The 20,917-nt window shown below is 43.1% G+C and overlaps 1 protein-coding gene across 1 annotated transcript in view; it reads left to right on the forward strand.

Annotated features, from left to right (window-relative positions):
* The window catches only part of DMRT1 (doublesex and mab-3 related transcription factor 1), a gene marked incomplete at its 5' end in the record, with an annotated part of 32,682 nt that extends 17,325 nt beyond the window's left edge, over positions 1–15,357 (forward strand). Inside the window, 2 exons of the mRNA XM_021380648.1 lie at positions 5,352–5,635; positions 15,013–15,357. Coding sequence (XP_021236323.1) covers positions 5,352–5,635; positions 15,013–15,222 — 494 coding nt within the window. The remainder of the gene's footprint in view (positions 1–5,351; positions 5,636–15,012) is intronic.

Raw genomic sequence — 20,917 nt, forward strand, 5'->3', positions numbered from 1 at the left:
AATTCCTGAAAATTTCCTATCATCTCTTCTCTGTCATGTCAAAAAGTAAAAAGGGAAAGAATGATCATATACAGGCTTCTTTGCTGATTTTGTCATGCATATCCGCAATTTGTGTAAATTGCCTTGGTTTTTTGAAGTAAATGTTCTGAGACTGGCTTGCCTTAACTGAGGACTGTACCACTGTTTTTCACCATGCTCTGCTAAGTGAAGGCGATAGCATGTCCCAAGTTATTGAACATATAAGACCCTTATCTGTGACTGACCCTGAGAACTCACCTTCCTTAAAAGAAAATCCTAGCCGTCTTGAAATGAATTACTAGTTAACTACTGTTAATATGCCATAGAGCTGGAGAGTCACCTACAACACTGCAAGATCGATAGCAGTATTTACCATGCATCATATTGATCTTCTATGAAAGAGAGGGTCGTATTTCATACTGTGTACATAGTGCAAAAAAAGTAGCATTGGTTCTCTACAGGAATTAAGATGTATAGAAGAGGAAAAGAGCCTGGAAATGTAAAGGCACAACTGCATGAAGTGGTACCGTTATCTCATTGCCAGAGTACCACTTATAGAAGGAAGGCTTCAGACATCTCTGCGTTGCAGACTCAGTGTCCCAAAAGCAAAGTGAGAATTTTAACTCTAGCTTTGTTTTACTGGTCAATTTCTGCTCCTTCTTACACAAGCTCAGCCCCATATTTTTAGTCAAGCCCTAGCTTCAGCTTGCGAAATGGTAAAGTTTGGGTCTGGTGGCAGGGTTTTTTTCTCCTGGTTGCTTCAGAGACCCAGAACCCCTTCCTAGCATTTCCTAAAGGAAGGTGAAGGCTGCCAAGACCAACTGTCAGGCCTTGCACGGCCTGTTGTTCTAAAAGAGCAACAGGAGGGGCAGAGTGGGAGTCTCGTGGCACAGCAGCAGTTGCCTTGTTGAGAGCTTAATTCCTGTCAAAACTTGCTCCCATGAAGCAGTGAACCTCAGAGCTGCCCCTCACATGCAGGTGTTGTAATGCGGCAGGCTCTGAAGCAGGGGAGGACCCTCTCCTTGCTAGTGGGGCTATTCAGCTGAGTTGAATTACATTTGGAAAAAAAACAGCTGAGAGCTGCCTTCTTTACCTTGCTGTCCTCTCCTTGCAGGCAGAAAATGCAGGCAAAGCCTAACAGCCTCCCTTCAGTAGGACACTTTGCTCGCTCCTTGAGCAGTTGGAACCGAGGCCTCTGGGAAAGTTCTCCCAGTAGGTGGGTGTCATGTCTGGAACTACCTGCATGCTAAAGACCAACCAAAGAGACCCATGCTGCACAAGTTTAGTTACAGCCAGTGCTTGAAGGAGATCTGCTCTGATCTGCAAGCTGTGGCTGTGTTGTGGATGTTGTAGCCCATAGGCAGTGCACTTTCCCCACCTGCTAGATTGCAGACTTCAGCTGTGAAGAAGCAATGTGGTACAGCAAAAAATACTGGATGTAGAATAAAATTAAATCTTCTGGAGCAGGTCTCTGAGTGTCTTTTTTTATTGAAAGGACAGTTTGGTGGTGCTCTTCAGCTGTTAATTCTGCTCCTGCTGGCTCTTTCCACTTGTTTGATGGTACCTCTTATAGGTACTGGCTGTTCCAACCTGCACTTTCTGAGCTTGTGTGGCTCAGTAGAAAACCCTCAAGAATTGCAGAGCTTTATCCTTTAGTAACAAAATTCTTTCCCCTTAACGTGTTTACAGTTGTATATGTTCTGTACACGCTGTATATGTAAAATGTGTGCATTAGTAGTAACTAATAGAGATCATTCAGCTAAGCTGAAGGTGTAAAAGTGTGGGGCTCAATTGCAGCATGGCTCTCAATCCTGTGCCATAGTCATTGAAGAGCTGCAAATACTGGCAATCTTGTTCAAGACTGTGAGTGCTTTGAGTACCCTTGGAGTGCTTTGAACTTGCCTGACCTGTCTGGGTGCTGTGTGGATGCCATAAACAACATGACTTGTGTGAAATGTCTCCCTTCTATTAGGTGAAGCATTGAATCTCCTCCACATGCTACCGAATGAAAGCAGAGGCTTGCCACAATGCATGACATCGAAGAAAAACTCATCTCTTAAGTTCAGAAAGAAAATGTGAGTTGTGGCATGTGGCAGCTTTCTCTTGCTCTTTGGTAGATGTTGCCAGTCCATCTTCAGGATCGTGATGTGGCTTGGGATTTAGGGAGAATAAATTCTTCTCATCATCTTTGCAGCTTCATCAAAGAAGTACTGAGCTAGCACTGTCTATCTCTTCGCTTGAACTTTCTCTTTTCCCATGGCTCCTGCATTCTCTGCTTATTTGCTGGGGACACATCTCAGTGGTGTGGCCATAGCTTAGAGTGGATGCGTGTCAGGAATGTTAGAAGGACTGTGGATTCCATAGTTCCTTAGTGCTGAACCATTGGAGGCTGCTCTAAAGCTAGGTAAAAGAAAAATGAGTGGCAGCAACTGAATGCTGAACACTTACACACATCTGGTGGCAAGTATTTGTGGCTGCACAGGTAGGAGGTAGAAAGAGATAAGAGGCAAAAAGCATATTTTTCTCATACTTAATGTAGCAAAGGACTACCACCACTGCTTTTTCTACAGGAAGCAACCACATTGCTACCAGCCAGCTGAACATCACAGAGACGTCAAGGATGCTTTTATGATTTTGGGGATGATTATAGGCAGGTTTCTCTTCTATGAGACGTCTTCAAAAGGCTTTTTTCAAACGTAGCAAAGTCTTCAACATTCTCACTTTCTTCCCTCTACATCTCAGGATAGGTCTCCTTGGTTGAGTTTAGGGAGGCCCCATCTTCCTTTTATCTCTGGTATTAGTATTCCTGATGGAAAGCATTATTCCTCCTAATGATGCACTGCAGGTGGAAAGACTTAGCAGAGATTTCAGAAGATACTGCACTTCTGTGGGGCATAGCATAGACCTCTAAGTCCTACAGGCTTTGTGTATCTCCATCTCATGTGAAGTCTGTATCACAGCAGGATAAGTATTGGAGAATTTTACTTCCATCTTCTAATTTGCACGATGAAAAGCAGTACAATTGTACTGCAGCATTATTCAGAAGCTAACCTTGGGGAGGGGAGTCAGGCTGGTGCTCTGATTTTTCAGGAAGAATTGCTGGCTTTTAGATGACAGTGGTCTAAGTTCTGATTTTGTCAAAGATGCAGACAGAATGGCCTTGAAGAAGAATGACATCCATGTTAAAATTTCATTAAAATATGAAAGCACAAAAACAGTGAGAAGTCTTTAGTGGCCTTGCAGGCTCTTCTGTATGCAAATGTGAGAGATACTCTGAAAGCAGCCAGCTTGATAGCTTCTTGCTCACTTAGGGCTGAGTAGCAGAAAAATGAGATGCAGGACACTCTTTGCTAATAAATGTGGATAGTTTATTGATGTCAACAAAAAGCAAGAGCTAAACAGGGTCACTGACATGGGATGGTACTACTCGTGACTGCAGAGAGTTTTCGTTACAGCTAAAGAAGTGAAAAAATTGCATCATAAAGCAGCAATAATTGATAAAACTATTTGTTGGATCTAGTGTACAGCTTAATACACAGTACCATGGAAACTATTCCAACTGTGAGAGGCTGGTAAATGTGCAATACTGTTTTTACAGGTGAGTAACCAAGGTACACAGATACAAAGAGAAAGGAACAAGATGAAACAAACAACACCTGCCTGACATCTGTCTCTCTTAGGGATTTTATTTGGTAGGTGCCTGTTCTCCATGCTGCTTCATCTTCATACTAACAGCCCTTGAGATCTCATTGCCTTTCTTTAAGCCACACCCTTTTTTCTTCATGGTAGAGTTGGACAAGGAAAAGCATATACATAGATTGCTCTGAAAGTAATGCCTCCTGTTTATTTGCATGGAAACTACAGAAGATACAAAAAGTAAAATAACTGTTTGATAGAGAAAATTCTCAGCTACAAAACACTATTTTTTCAACAGTCACCATCATTAGCTGTTCATTTTTGCCAGCAGTGAAAAAGAGCTGCGCTCCTCAAAACCTGCATCAGTGGAAGTGACCCACTGTCACTGTCACCACTGCTGAAACACACCACCCACCACCTCATCGTGCTCACATCTACAGCTTGGTCTCCAGGAACATTCAGCAAGTGTCAGTGAATTTTTTTCTCCATGGAAGAACTCAGTGACACACCTTTGCTTCATCAGCACTTCCATGTCAGACACCGTTTTGTCTGAGTGCCCCTCTGCTGCCATCTGTCACACGGCAACAACATGTAATGGAATACTGGTACGAAGGTTCAGCCTCTACTGCCATACCACCAATGTCTGCCTCTGTTGTGGTGGGCCAATGTCATAAAATAGGAGACATTACTTTCAGAGGCCCCCTCATAAATATGTGTTCACTATGTGGTGACATTCTAAGGTTGTAGCTGCTGTTTTTGTCTCTGGCTTGGCTGGGCAGCTGATGGAGTATGTCAGAACTAGGCTGCAAAGCAATACCATGACTACTTTTCTTTTTCATCCTTGGAAGTATCAAAGGGTAGCAGTTGATATTGAAATGAGGAAAATGGGACTTGAGACAGCTTCCCGGAGCTACTTTGCCTTAGGGAGAGGCAGTGGAAGTAGACCTTTGCTGAGCAGGCTTTGGGAGTGTAGCTGGGTGGCCTTCAGTCCAGAGGCAATGAAGAATATAGGCAGCAAGTCATGAGTAATCCCTCCTCCTCTTTTGCCAGTGGTGTGGGAGCTTGTTTTGCTCTGTGATTTTGAAGGTAAACATTAGCTAAATTTGGGTATGGGGGCTGGCAAGCACTGAGGGCCTCACTGCTCAGGGTTAGCATGTGGGCTGCTGAGGCACCTTGGCTGATAGTGCTGTGCATTCCCTGCTGCAGTTTTGCTTGGATTTGTGGCTGCTTGCCAGTTCTAAAGACATGCTGAGAAAATGTCTTCTTGCCTGTGGCATGCCAGGCAGAGAGAGATTAGTAAAGAAACAATTCTGCAGTAACAAGGGATCTACTTCCAAGGGATTCAGAGATGTGGCATGCAGTTATAATTTAAAAAGAATAGCAGGTTGCATCCTTTGCCAGTGTAAATCATCACTGGACCAGCATATGCTGCTTAAGGACCCAGCACATTGTCTTAACCTTCAGTTAGTTTTGTTTTGTAGCCTGCAACGTGTAAAAATGTTCTCAAGCTTTGAGTGGACATCAGTCCACTTGAGCCTCCACCAAAAATGCAGCAGTGTTTCTCTTTCAGCTCCCACCTCTTCCTACTTGTTTCCCTCTGTCTAGCCCTCAGGAGAAGCAGTAGTGCATCGGAGGGTGGACTATATTGCTCTTTATGGAGCCTCCTGTTTCATAATTTTTTTTTTTTTCTTTTCCAGAGGGACGGATGCTGATTCAGGACATCCCTTCCATCCCCAGCAGAGGGCACTTGGAGAGCACGTCTGATTTGGTTGTGGACTCCACCTACTACAGCAGTTTTTACCAGCCATCCCTGTATCCTTACTATAACAACCTGTACAACTACTCCCAGTACCAAATGGCAGTGGCCACTGAGCCTTCCTCAAGTGAGACGGGGGGTACATTTGTAGGGTCAGCCATGAAAAACAGCCTTCGAAGCCTCCCAGCAACATACATGTCAAGCCAGTCAGGAAAACAGTGGCAGGTACGATGTTATGAAGATGTTGTGTGGAGGAGTGGAGTGGATTATGAGCTGATACTGACTTTGTGTGTTTGGTTTAATGGCAGTGCAAAACCAGAATAAGATTGTGGGATGGGATTGGGATGCTCTGTAAAAATGTTAGCCAGAATGAATGGGTTTGCTGCAGTACAATGAAAGCAATGGTATAGGTTTAGGTAGATCGTTACAGACAGAGGTGGAAGGCACCCAACTGATTCTGTCTTATTTACTTCATAATGAGCTTTTTTCAAAAAAAAACCAAAAAACTCCAGAATTACCCAGCATAGCATCCCAGGAGCTTCACGTGTCATTTCTGAGAGGGTTTGCTCTTCAGCAGCCTCTTTTTTTAATCTTTCAGCTTTCACATCCGGGGTAGTGAACTCATCCCATCAAGTTGCAGTGCTGGTGGCTGTCATTTGGATGTGGCATGGACTGTTAATGGTGTATTCTGGCAGTGTTCACTTTAGGGCTTGGGATTTCAGCTTGGATAGATCAAGTCACAGGCTGCGTCTGATAGATTAGTACCAGAGCTTTTTATTCCAGTTCTGGGTACTTAGTGTATATAAATTCAAGTAAGGCCTCTCTCTCTAGGATTTGATAATTATACCATCCCACTCAGTACTTGTAAAAGACTTGGATAAAGAGGAAAATACCAAAGCGTGGAATTCTTGACAAAATAGGTGACATCATTCCCCTGACCATGAGTGCTCTGTTGGGCCTTGGGCTGCAGTTAGGCATTTTCTGTCTGAAATTCAACTTCATCCTCTGTGTATGTCTGTGTCCTTTGTCTGAGAGCGGGAAAAGGGAGACATCTCCAGTAGATAACAGGGGCAGGTTGCCTTCTGCAAAGGCTCTGCTGTGAAACCAGTCAACAAAGAAGGACAAAACATCCACCAAATCTCCTTTCTGGAGGGAATAGTTGGCATTCCCCCTTGGTGACCAGAGTTGCTCTAGCAATTCAAAGGACATTTTAGCTTTCAATACTGAGAAACCGGAGCTGAGACCAGGGTTTAATTACAGTTACTCTACCAGTTCACATCACCTTAAGTGAGGCTTTCTCAGCTTTAGACACCTTTTATTTCCTGAAAAGGAGGGGTCTCCTGGGGCAACAGCTGATGGGGCCATGAATTTTAAGATCTTGGCTTTACAGCAGACTGCATTTAATGTTGTTTCATGTTCCTTTCCATTTAGTATTATTTCATGTCCCCTTCTCAACATGAGTCCAGTTGTATGGGGAGAAGACATATCTCCATTCCTTCTACTATGTTAGCCCACACTTTGAGAGCTTTCTTTTTTCAGTGTGTTGATTGTCTTCACCACAATCACCTTCACATCTTTTCAGTAAGATTAATTGATAGCAGCCTGTGTAGTTGCTGAATTTGGTCACCAGACCAGGGGAAAAATGAGTCAATGCAAGCTGTGAATAGGATTCTGTGTGTGGTAATGAGGCAAGCTGCCAGTCCTTCCTTAGGTTTAATTCTGATTTTGGTGTTCTGGCATTAACCCGACACGTTAGAACACAATAATTCAGATAGAAAGTTACTTCTCTGAAGCTTTTACATGATTTTATAGTAGGAAGAGCCTAATGCTGATGCTTTAGGCTCATTTGAGTAGCTGTCGCTTCTCAAATGAGAGGCTGTTTTTGTGTATTTGTGTTGTGAAAATAAAGCTGTTGCAGGCTTAGTCCCATGCTTCACAATTCTTCCAAGCAATAGAAAAGTCTGTGCTTTTACTTGATTGGCTAAAAGGAAAGTAAATTGCATGTATTGACGTCCTAGACAGTACATAAGGACCCATGAGGATATGTTAGTATATGTTAAGCATAGGATTGAAGGTGGTGTCCTCTCAGTTCTGTTTTCTTATACTTAATCTGAAGGTAAAGCACTTGTGTAAATCCTGGCCTAGAGCCCTTTGGCTTACTGTGAGACTGCCTGTTTCTTGACACCTATGTAACTTTTGACACCATTAGCTTTTAATGTGACTGTGAGGCACTGGAAGGGGTTGCCTAGAGAGGTGGTGGATGCCTCATCGCTGGAGACTTTCAAGGCGAGGCTGATTAGGTCCTGGGCAGCCTGATCTAGCTGTGATGTCCCTGTTCATTGCAGGGGAGCTGGGCTAGATGATCTTCAAAGGTCCCTTCAGCTTGCAGAAGAAATATGTAGTTCCATACACACTCACGTAAATTTACTGTAATCTCATCCTTGGTTTGAATGCTTTCTGGACCAGTCTTATGGGATACCTGTTGTGGTAAGAAGTCTGTGCAGAGGAGCTAGAGATAAGGTTTGCTGCCTTTAGCAGCAGTATCTCCCCGACTTTTAAGTAGCCTAAAACCGGCACCCATATCTGCTGCTCTGTACTGCTGGATGTAGTTCAGAGTCAGCATCCTGTCACTTTCATGCTATTTCTCAGAGACTGATCTGCAAGAAGTATTGTCATTGCTGGAAGAGTTATGAATCGCAGAATTTGCATAGCGTTATGCCAGCACAGCATTGCACAAATAATTATTAAAAGTTTTACAGTGACTACTAATAATTGATGGCAGCGGGTGCAGCAGTGCTGAAATTGTAAAACTCTGTGGTCCTGAAGAGATTTTGTTGTAAGAAGAATGAGGTCTCAGCTACTGTATATAGTTAAACTAGCAAAGGAAGATCACAGAAATGAGATGTTTAAGTACAGTGAGGGGTTTCAGAGAGTCTCAAAGCACAATCTATGAGGAGAAAGAAACCTTGAACCCCTGCAACCCTTGAAGAGGCTTGCTGGCAAACCTTCACAGGCTGCTTCTCTGTAGAGAAAACACATAGCTGTGCCTATATTAGCATTTTTGCTGGTCTGCCTGTACTGATTGGTTTGTTTTGGAGTAGACAAGTTTTCTTAACCTGTCTTCCAGTACTAGTGAGTCTGCCCATGTGGTTGGTGGTGCTGACGGCTCTGGCTAAGGTTTTTGTTTTTTCCTCCTTTACCCAAACAATAGCTGCACAATGCCTGCCATGCAGCTCCCTGGGCTGTAGTAGTTGTGTGTGGGCACAAGCCAGCTCTGTGCTTGCTGGAAGGGCTCAGGCAGTATGGACAAGACCCCCACCAAGTGAGCTGGCAGATGCTCACTTATCCTGGAACAGCTGCAGCCACAAGGGGAATTGCATACTTAAAGTAATGTAACTTCTGGGTGCAGACAGGCCTTGAGCAGCCTGGCTGTCTGCTGTTGGAGAATTTAAGGAGCAAGGGAGAAAAGTCAGGGAGGAAACGTGTGAGCGTGTGTGGGAAGGGATGGGGATTAATGCATCATTGAGCCTTGGCAAATAAACTGAATCACTGAATCTTTAATGTAGATTAATGTCAAATTTCATTAGTCTTTGTTCTTTGCAGAGAGGCTTGTGTACTTCAGTAGATTTACAGAGATGTACATTTTTGAGATATTTCTTTGTGGGTTTTATTCATTTCCATATAATTACACCAGAAGTTGTATCCATCATGATTTGATAAATGTAATGAAGATGATAGTTTTGGCTGTAACCCTTTCAGTCACATTCTGCTGCTTCTCCCAGCTCTAAAGCAGATGATCAGATAGATATATTTGGTGTTGCATCTTACGAAAACACAGGCTTAGGTATGAGAGGAAGTGAAGCAGATGTGGTTACTGTGTGTCTCCTTTCCCTCTAGTTCTCTATGAGTAAATGGACTCTCCTATCTATCTCTAATTATTGTTCATTACAACAGGAATTTATGTGCATTCAGTCCAATTAAATTAAATGAGTTAAATGACTTCCCTAACATGAGTATTGCAGGTCAGTGTATTAATACACAGTGGAAGCTGATGCTTCTGGCACTGGTCTGTTGACCTGCACAGGGACAGTAACTGGAAAAAGCTGAGGTGGCTGCAGTCTTTTAACCACAAAAACAAAACAAAACTAAAACCTGGATGGCAAAGTCCGAATCTAATCAGGTTTAAGTTCTCTAAGGTGACAGCGACACTGGTAGCATGTGACCCACAATATGAGGATAGTTGTGACTCCTTGTGCATTGATGTCCCCCCAAAAAACTGTTGAAACCTTTCTGGCTCCTGCAGCCAGACCACTAAAGATCCTCAAGGTGCTGAATGTGGCCCCACACCTGGGCACCACTGGAGGACTTTCCTGTGTTACTCTGGTAATTGCTTCTGTTATGCCTACTTTGGGCAAGGCTTAAGGTTGGCCAAAAGGTTTTGGGTAAATTTCAGAATCTAATATAGTTTGGTTTTGCTTGGTGGCTTGTTGTTTCCTTTTTTAGTCCTTTTTAATGCACTTTGTCAAATCAGCATTTTCACTTCCAGAACCTCTGTTTTTTAATTCTTTCTTTAAAACAGTTCAGAGCAAAACTATAAAAAACACAGTGCAAGTCAGACTGAGAAATTTTAATACATTTTCTAATATTGATATTATTTGGAAGTGAAATAATTCACATTGCTGAATTAAAAAAGTGTTTTTAAGGATTTCTTGAGAAGCAGCAGACATGAAAATGCTTTTGCTAAGTCCAAAGAAACGTGTTTGTGAAAGGGCAACTAGCAGTCTGAACTCTAAAGATAGCTACTTGCTCTTGTAAGGAAGATTGTTCTTTTCAACTTCCACAACCTGTTTCTGGCTCAGTTTTTGCCTTCAATAAGCCTGGCCTTCTTACAGAAGTGTGTAGAAGAACTCTCCAGAAATATGTGTAAAATGTGTAAATATGTTTTTGTGCATGTGTGCGTATGTATACATTGTGCAAGTCACCTGACACAATCCTGGTTTTATGCATAAGCAATGTATTATATACTATATTCATAACATACCCTTCACAGTATAGATTTATGCTAAAAGTATCCTAATGTTTCTGACAGCTCATGTGTGACGTGAATGTAATCCATATTTCTTGGAGGAGCTAATCTAAGCAGTTTGTTTTCCGATACTGCTGATAGGGCTATATCTCTAGATGTCACAGCAGTTGAGATTCTGATGGTAACATATTGTTTATGGGTCACTGCCTTTGTCTCAAAGAATAGGTTGGAACAGAATAGCAAAGGTTAATTAGGTTTGTCTATCAAGGAGGGACAGATATAGATGTCTCTTGTATTTTCTATGCTAGAATCAAAGGAAGGCAGGACGGAGTGTCATAGTCTCTTTTTCCTCATGCTGTAAAATGTGCTTAGTTGGATTTAGGAATGAAACAAAACCACCTTGAGCAGTCTGAGTGCAGCCACAGTTGCACGGAGTCAGCTCACAGGCTCACAGTAGCATTACAGGGTGGGAAAGCTGTGGCATTCTGCTTCACAGTTTGGAAAACTGAGGCATGGAACTGCTCGTTGTCCTACCCAAGGTCACACAGCCAGCAGGTGATGGAGCAGAAGTCCTTGACATCTGGCTTTGTGCTCCACTCCCCAGCAGCTGTCTTCTCGCCTCGCACTAAAAATTGACCTGTGAATCTATTTGCAAATAACTAGAAATAAATGCAAAATGCAATATTATGCCCCCCAAATTGACTTTATTTTTAATACCAAGGAGGAGATTGTGCAAAAACTCTTAACAGAGTTTCTGTGGTTTTTCAGTAATTTTTTGTTTTATTCTAACTCAGCTGTTGGTGAGTCATGAGTGAAGCGGATGCCAGGAAAGCACGGGCCAACTTATTTTGCAGAGCTCATCCAAATGATAGTGGTAGATGTGACCTCTTTTGTTGTTCTGAATTCTTTGCAATGTTTGTCACCCAGGATTAGCATCTGTGACCTCATATGTTTTCTTCTTGAGAATAGTCTCCGTAGTCAGGATCAGCTGCAAAATATTCAGGTCGTAGTAGGTGTAGCACTGGCTTACTTGCAAGGCAGTTCCAGCTGGCAGCTTCCACAAATAAAAGAATTGGCCATAGGTTGATCTGTCTGGAGACAGTCATCTGGAGAGGGCAGTCCATTTTCTTGTTGCCAGGACTGGAAGAAGAAGCAAGCAGACAGCTGTGCCTGCCTCACCTCTTCTCTCTATGTCCACCACCATCTTTGCTTATTCCTTGTGGTTATTCCTCAACAAGGAAGATGTTCAGAGGTTGTGCAAATGCTGCCAGGGGCCTGGGAGGAGCACTCTGCCCTCCGACCACCTGTATGGAAGACTTTTTTGCAGGACTCCCTGGAGCAGCCTGAACCAATGCAGGGGCACCCTCTTTGTGCTCTTCAGGCTTTTGATACATGCTGTATCACTGTTGAACACTGCTATAGAGCTGCACTGGCTGTTGTGCTCAGTGACAGACAAGTCATGTTTCTAGCTGGACAAGCTGATGTTTCCCCACACTGATTCTGCAAACAGACAGGGAAGGAATTTCCACTGTGCACATTCTTTTTATAAGGCCCTATGTATTTGTTCATGGGTTATAATCATATCATTGCTGCTTGCATACATCCATTAAAAAGTTACTGAATGTACACTGTGTTGTACTGTTCAAGGGAACTTGTAAATGCTGATTGAGCCAGGTGTACCTCTCCGAGGACCTGCACCTCCCCCTGAAGTCAGCGAGGTACTTGGTGAATCAGCCTTTCATCTTGCAGCTGAGGCAAGATGTGAATGGTGTGAGGCTGGTCAGATGTGCTAGGTAGAGGAGGTGGGCAGGGTTACCACCCACCAGGCTGCCCAGGGCCCTGTCCAACCTGGCCTTGAACACCTCCAGGGATGAGGCAAGGATGGGCAATGTGTTCCAGTGCGTCACCACCCCCTGTGAAAAATTTCCTCCTAGTGTCTAACCTAAATCTCCCCTCTTTCAGTTTAAAACCATTGCCTCTTACCCTGTCCCTATCGGACTGTGTAAAATGTCTGTCTCCCTTGTCTTTATAAACTCCCTTCAAGTATTGGAAGGCTGCAATGAGGTCCCCCTTGAGCATTCTCCAGGCTGAACAAGCCCAGCTCTCTCAGCGTGTCATTGTAGGAGAGGCACTCCAGCCTTCTGATCATCTTCGTGTCCTTCTGGAGCTGCTGCAACAGCTCTGTGTTGTCCTTCTGCTGAGAACCTCAGACCTGGATGCAGTTCTACAGCTGGGGCCTCACGAGGGCAGAGATGAGGGAGACAGAGTAGTAGTGCTGTGAGGTCAGGCACTGTGGGCAGCCATGGGTGTAACTGCCAGGCTTGTGAAAGGAGAGGAGAGAGTGGGAGGACATGAGGTTGCTTGATGAAAGGTGTCTGCTTGGAAGGCAGAGTATGCAGAATTTGTGTTGTGCCCTTTCACAACTGAAAGCACCCCTTGTTATTGTGGCGCGTAGCTGACGGTAACGCAGATGAAAGTGGTTCATGGGACCATCCCAGCCCTTGCCTGTTTTGACCTCGCAGGAGGCAGTGAGGAAGTCAGCTGGAGATGCCAGAGGGCCAGGCATCTCCTGTCATCCATGCATGACCTGGAGCTGAAACACTGCTATTCTCTCGGGAAGTGACCCGTGGAGTGGTACCCAACAGGGCACCCAGCTCCAGCCCTTGGAATGCCGCACTGCCCTGAACGAGAAAAGACCCACATAGCCCCTCACTTCCTCTGGGTTCTTTTTAACTCTCTTTCTGCCTGTAGCATTCAAAAAAAAGTGCAAGGACTCTGCAGAGCTGCAGGAGTTAATACAGAGCAAGTGCCCCTTCTCTGGGTAATCATCTCCTAAACCCCCTTTTTAATGCAGCACTAAGGTCAAGAATTTTTATGACTGGCTGTTTTTTTATTGTTACTGTAGAATAGGATTGCTAAGCACTATAAAATGGAAACCTTATGGTTCAGATTTACTGTGGTGTGTATTCTAAACAGTTTAATAAAACAAAACCAAAAGCTTTTAGATTTTCTTCAGTGGTTAATACACAAGCATATTCTTTGCAGAGCCAAGCCTCTGACTGTCGGTCGGACTGTGGTTCATAGACTTGGTGTGGGTAATAAGATTATAAAACATGTCTCTTGCTAGCCAGCTACCACACACTAATAATAATAGTAGTAATAATTCACTGAATCCAGAGATTTTAGGTGAGTTGTTTTTTTAAGAAATGGAGAAAAACCCTGAAAAAAAGGTTTGAAAGGAAACAGGTCACTGTATACACTCTACAGAAAATGCAAGCAAGCATGTGATGGTTTCTGTGCCAGGGAGCCATCCCTCCATTTTGTTACAGCTAAGATATCACCGTCTCCATCAGGTGACCTTTTTTTTTAGCTGTATGTACGTAAACATGCATGAGGGAGAGGTGAACATGTGAGAATGGGATGCTGCCCATGGTCCTGGCCCAGCAAGCGCAGTAGAACTGTGTGTAGAAATGCAGGCAGAGAGGACTTTGCCTTGCAGAAGTGACAACTTACAGCGTAGTTGATGTGCCTTAATGCTGGCCCTGCTGCCTTTGTGCCTGAGACAAAACTTCCCATCCTATGGTCATTCATTGCCCAGAAAACTTAGGGAGATAAAATCAGCTAATAGTAACTTTCCTTGTGAAAATCATCATCTTGTGAAAAATTTATCTGCTTTTGTTTCTTTGAGCATTATGTGGCCATAGTATAGTTCCAAAGCATAGTAAAGCTTTGGAAGAAATAAAAGTAGATGGCAGGTCTTTTGTAAAACAAAAATTAAAAGCACTGCCGCCTCTCCACGGAGATCACTTTGGATCATTTCAGGGTGTTGGAGCAAGATTTGTTTTCTGAGTGCTGCCAACTTGACTGCCCAGTCTGAGAAGGAGAAGGACTTCTCCGGTCATTGTCAGACTCTGAGCTGACACAGCCGGCACAGTGGCTTATGTCCTGCCACAGACGTGCTCTGTAGGCTGCCCACCACATGGTTTTACTCTGTAAGCAGAGGAAATATTTCTCCATCTCACTGGACTTTAAGGAAGGCGGTGTGGTGGTTGTGTGTGCATTGTGCTCCGATTCAGTTGGATGTGTCTCGTACAAGTCAATCAGCAGAACTGTCTTCAGCTGTCCTGTGGGCTTCTGCTGGAGGAGTGCCACTGGTCTGGGACCTCTTGGTCTCCTCGGGGCTGTAAGGGCTGCGTGGACTCCTCACGTCCTCTGAACACTGGTCAGCTGCATGTAACCGAAGGGTTTGGAGAGCTTCCTGTGGCCCCTTTGGCGCAGTAGGTGGAGGACTTGTGAGGAAGCTCATTGTGTTATGTGTCCATGTGCCAGATGCATCTTTATCTGATGTCTGCATGCTGGCTTTTGTGCTGGTGGATCTCTTACAGAACTGGGTCATAACCCCTGGAGCTGGGTGGCATCAACACATAGCAGAAATCCAAAGCCAATGTGTAGGGATTTGGATTTTGCAGCCCCCACAATCGCCTCCTTCGAAGATGTGTGCCCATGGGGCAGAGGGTGTGGACACAGCACTGAGGCTCAGCTTTCATGGGCAACTGTTGCAATTCTGTCTCTACAGATGAAAGGAATGGAGAACCGCCATGCTATGAGCTCCCAGTACCGGATGTGCTCCTACTACCCACCCACCTCATACCTGGGCCAGGGGATTGGCAGTCCCACCTGCGTCACACAGGTATTGGCCTCGGAGGACACGCCCTCCTACTCAGAGTCAAAAACGAGAGGTAGGTGCATCTGCTGGGACTTCAGGTACCAGTTTGACCTGGAATAGGCATCCTCGAAATGTGGGAGGGTGGTGGGAAGGAAAGTAGGTGTCAGGAGGTGCCACATAGTCTACAGGAAGTGGTTTATTTGTGAATGGTAGTGGTAAAGTGGGACTGTTTCTGTATAGCGAGGCAGGCTTGTATTTCAGAAGTCTCATAGTGTAGAGCAGTTATTTGGTGTAGTTCTGTGTATGTTGCTGCAATTTGTATGACAGACCTCTAGAGATGGTTCCTGTCTGTGCTCTTCACACAGCTTTTTCACAAGAAAGATGCTCCAGTTAAAAAGTTGTCTTTCTTTTCTTCTCAGAAACTGTGTTCGTAATTTCTCCCTCAGGATCCACAAGCCCCCCATTGAACCTCTGCTGTTCTCTTCCTTCTGAACCACATGTGGAAACTATTCTTGTATCCCAGCAATGTCATTACACCCTTTACAGACTCACCTCTGTGTTTGCTTTCAAACTCATCACATCATACTGCTTCAGTTAAAATGGTTACAGATAAATATCTTTTCACATCCAGTGTTCCTGGCTATCCCAGAGATTATTATCATCTGCACTGATTTTTAGAAAGAGTTGGTGAATTTACACTGTCATTTTCTGACGACATTTCTTTTGCTTCCTTGTTCTCATGCTCCTGTACCAGGTAGAATACTAACACAGGCAATAAAATGGCCCTGCTGGAGCAGACCAAGCTCCATACAGCTGCTTCCTTCTCTCTGGCGCAGGCTGGCAAGAGATAATAGGGAGAGAAGAAGAAAAACAGAAAGAGTCGAATGACTCTACTTCATATGTCCAAAATTCTCTCTGTGCTACAGCGTTTGAAGGTGTCCAGAGTTGTTTGCTTCTGAACTATAATTTTCAGTTACCTGCATGGACCTATTCTCCAAGAATTGAGCTAATCCTTCCAGACGCTCTTCATGCTTTTTGTCTCTCTGTAACAAGGAATCTGGCTGTTTAATTGTTTGTGGTCTGTGGGAAGTATTTCCTTTGGTTTTCTTCATACCTGACAAATTTTTGTGCTGTTTATTCTCTGTATGGAATGACAGCACTGACAACAGCATCCTGTCCCATTTACTTCTTTAATGCACTTACACACTGAAGATAATCTTATCATAGAATCACAGAATAGTTTAGGTTAGTAGGGACCTTTAAGGTCATCTAGTTCCAACCTCCTGCCATGGATAGGGTTGCCACCCACCAGATCAGACTGCCCAGGGGCCCATCCAACCTGGCTTGGAACACCTCCAGGGATGGGGCATCCACAGCTTCCCTGGGCAGTCTGTGCCAGTGCCTCACTGCCCTCTCAGTATGAATCGTCTCTTCACACATGTGTGCGAACCCTTTTTAGATGTCTGATGAAAGAATGCATGTTCCCTAGGTCCTTCAACTGTTTCCAGTCATGACCTTTTTGTTGCTGATGTTCTGGTGTATGTTGCATTTGATTTGTGGTGAAAAACTTCCTTGTGGTTGTGTCTGCTTATAGACTCAAAGTTTTGGAAGATGAAGTGTATTTAAGTCATATTTGTGGCTGGTGTAAATCAGCATTGAGCCCCTGAATTCAGTAACTCTGGAATGATTTATACGGAAGAGGTGGCTGCTGTTTCAGAGTGGCTGTTTTCTGAAAGTCTTCCAACTAAATATGACATATCAGATAAATGAAGAAACAACACATAGTGTGATAAAACCTCAGGCTTTTTCTCCTTTTCCAGTAGTTCTAAATGGCTTAGAGAAATCAGTGATCCTTGGTTCATTTTCCTTCTCTTTTCTTCGGTTTTATTTTCTTCCCCCTTCTCCGACCACCATTGAGCAATGACGTCTTTCTTTCTGCTGATTGGTCAAAGAAGCATTTGGCTTTATGCTCAACTGCAGTTGACACTTTTTCTTGCATCCATCACTACTAACTCACTAAGAAGTCTTACCAGTCGAGTGTTCTTACAAATAGACAAAAGACCTTATACCCTTTGTTCCCAAATGCACTTCAGTAATTTTTCATCACTCTAGAAAAAAATTGTGCGTAATGTACCACTGATTTTTAAACTGCATAAATACTGTATTTTCAATAATTCTTGACTGCTTCTCCAGACAGTATTCCCCACACAGATATTGTTCCCTAAGTTACACCATCAATCAGAAACCGACAAGCAGTGAGATGTAATTTACTGAGATCAAACAGCATTTTCCAGACTCTGAAGAAGTGTTTTTCCATAGCAGGGAGGTAGTGGGTGAAAGAGGCACAAATATTTTTGTGAGAAAGTTGAGTGTGTGAGCAGGACCATACCTGTTTCATGGGCTTCTTAGAGGCATCCTCTTCTTCATTATGCCCATTCTTGGAGGAAATGACTGCTTTTACTTTTTCCCTCTACAAACAACATAATATTCTCAGGCTGTTAGTCAGTGATTTACACTTCCAGGGTATCCTTCTAATGCTTTTTGCAGCCCTCAGAGAGTGTGAGGCTTTTTGCCTCTTCGTTGTCATTTGTGTGAATGCTGAGTCAGCCAGCAGGCTGTGAGTGGCAGATCATCCAAAGTACTGACTGACTGTGCTGCAGATGTCCCATTTAATAAGCGCATGCTTACGCATTTCTCCATTTATTGCTGGACTGGTCTTTCTGTACAATGCCTGACTGCTTCATATGAACCTTCTATGGGGTTGATGATGGCTACTTTTTAAAAGCAACTCTAGAGCATGTTTTAAATAAGCAGCTCATATTTTCCTCTTTCTCTTCTGCAATTGAAATGGCGACTATGCTCAGAGCCATGTCTTCTTTCTATGAATTCATACACACAGATTTTAGGTCCAGAATGTAATATTAGGATCATCTAGTCTTACATGTTGTATAATGCAGACTGTAAAACTTCACTTAATAGCGCCTGCACCAAGCTCAGAACTATTTTTTAATAAGATCTGTTCCCATAGAAACTTTATGGGAATGTAATAATGCATATGAAAAATCAACAGGTCAAAATAAAAAAAATAATTTTGCAGCCAAATTCTTAAAACTTCTGAAACTAGTCTCTGTAACACAAATGTTTTTTAAATTCCCAGCCACAAATCAGAGATTGTCTTAGAACACATGCAGTCTATTGCCCACACTTCAGTTGTAACTTCAGGTTTATAGAGGTTTTGCCAGCTCATATATTGTCTCAGTATTTTAGTCAGACCATTTCATTAATTTTGTTCTGCTAAGTTAACTGCCTTTTTAGTTATGTTGAAAGGGAGGAGAGATGAGCTAGCAGACTACTGATTTACACTTTCTTTGTTTTTATGAATGATGCAAAATTCTCGGTAAGCTTTTGACATTTGTACATGAGGTCATACCGTGTTACAGAGTGTTGCATATCATAATGGGCTGAATAGCAAAACACCATCACTCAACTGCCTTGCAATTTGAACGTGTTCTAAGTAAAATGGCTTTGCTTCCAACCAGCACAGATGCTACCCTTCTGGAAACTGGAAGAAAGAGGGAGAAGAAATTAGAGAAACCAGTGACAAATGGCAGAAGGATGTTTTCAGAAGGCTCTGTTAGATCACCAGGTTATAATGTGTATACAATAATTTCTAGATAAAAGAGGAATTTTTTACTGTACTTTCCAGTATTTTTCCTCTCCTTTTTTTGCTGCTATTTTGCTAATTTTTTAGAATGAGCAATTAGAGAAGAAGATGTATGAATGGTTTTTACCCGTATGCAGATCTTGCTTTAAAGCATGTCTTTGTTTTGCAAGCCAAGCTGAGAGCTACTCTTGCAAGAAGTGGAGGAATGAGAATGTGTATTCAGCAGTTACAACAGAGTGTTCGACTTCCAAGAGCCAGCTGCCTTGGTCACACTGATTTCTGTGACACAGTTGGTTTTGATGGGGCCTTTTCAGGGTTGAGTCAGTGCCCAGAATTGCCAGGTACCTTTAGCTGACTTTGGATCAGGCCTGTCCTGTGCTTAGATTTGTGAAATACCTGCACAAGACCTTAATCTGAGACAGCATGAGGGCATATGCTTAGATTAGGACTGGGTGCCTAGCTCTGGACCCATACTTCCACTGAATAAAGGTGAGCCTTTGCTTAGCAGTGTGAAGGTGTTTTCCAGGTTTGGGACAGTAGCAGAAAATAAAATCAACATTTAAGTAGAAGGATGTGGAGGAGAGACATCATTTTATTTGCACACACCTTTTATTTGAAAATAGTTGCGTTCTCCTAAAGTTAGCATGGAAGTCAAACTCATCTTTGTCAGTATTTAGCAAACACGGTAAAGAAGGTGGCTTGCATTTAAAATGTTGCTCTAGTTGCTAAATGGAGTTGAATTTTTGTTTTCCCAACAGCGTTAGGATAGTTGGAAACATGTAGTGCAGCACTGAAGCAGGAGTCTGAAACTCCTTCCAAACACAAATGAGAAAAGCTCATATGAAGTGTTCATTTTGATATAGAAAAGGTCAATATTTTTTTTTAAATGAGCAAACACTGTTTTTCAAGGGAAAACATTTCTGGTTGTTCTTTTTTTTTTCTTTTTTTTTTCTTGTCAGCAGAGCAGCTCCGTCACTTTCCAGACACTTTTCAAGGGGTCGGTCCTACCTAAAACCTAAATAACTGTTGATTATAACTGGTGATTGTACAGCAAGACAGAGACTTCTCCAGTATTATATTATTATATTATTATTATATATATTGTATATTATTATATATATTATTATATTATTGTATATATAGTATTATATATATTATATTACACAGAGTTCTCTGTGTAATATACTCCTACTTCTGTGTGACTGGGTGCTGCACTGGGAACACTAAAGAACTGTTGGAAAAGCCCACCCCAACTATGGAGCAGTTCTGTAGTGTCTCTTCCAGTGGTTAAACAATCAAGGACGCGTCAGAAATAGTCTCCCTGCTTAAGCAAAAAAGTTTCAGTAAAAGAAGTGTTGGAATTCAAGGAATGCCATGTGCCTGAGAAATGAGAGAGGTCCTAGGTTAGGATATCTCTCTTCAGGTGAGGTTGCAATGTGTGAAAGTTATGTCCCTTTTTGAGGTTTCTTAAGTACAGTATTCTTGCACGAATGTGTGCCCTTGAAATTCTGTGCAAGATAAGAGTCATGTTTATAGTCACAGACAGCACCTGGTTGTAGGATCAGAGAAGTCAAGGAGTCCTGGTGTGCAAAAGGTCTGAGCCAGTGTCTTTGCATTTGTACTGCTTTCAGTGGATGTTCGAGATATGGAGGCAGCACACTGCAACAAAACAGGCTGATCTGCTGTGGCTGAGAAATGGCTCCAGAGATTGGGGAAATACCCGTGCATTTAATTGCTCTGTTAAATTTGCTGCCAGCTGACAAGATGCACTGGCAGAGCTATGGCAATAAAGTGCTTAGAGAAGTGAGGCAGAGTGGTAAGAAACAGCCCAAGTTTTCCTCTGTCAGACATCTGGAACCAGTCAGTGTAAGTGAAGAGTGGCTCTTGCTGTCCCCCAGGCTCCAGGCCTTTTAAGTCTGAGGGATACCACTTCTGCTCCTTTTCTGCACACCTGTAAAGCAGAGCACCAGCAGAAATGCATCCTGGATGCAGAGGGGCTTCAGCAGCAGAATATGTGAGAGCATATCATTTTGCTCCTAGGGTGGCTGCAGCTCAGCAGCATTTAGCTTGTGTGTATTGCTTGCATGCCTGTCCATGCATCTTTTTCTTAAAAATTGACCTCTGTTCAAGAGTATACCATCCCTTAGGCAT

Source organism: Numida meleagris, chromosome Z (assembly GCF_002078875.1).
Source record: "Numida meleagris isolate 19003 breed g44 Domestic line chromosome Z, NumMel1.0, whole genome shotgun sequence".
NCBI lineage: Eukaryota > Metazoa > Chordata > Aves > Galliformes > Numididae > Numida > Numida meleagris.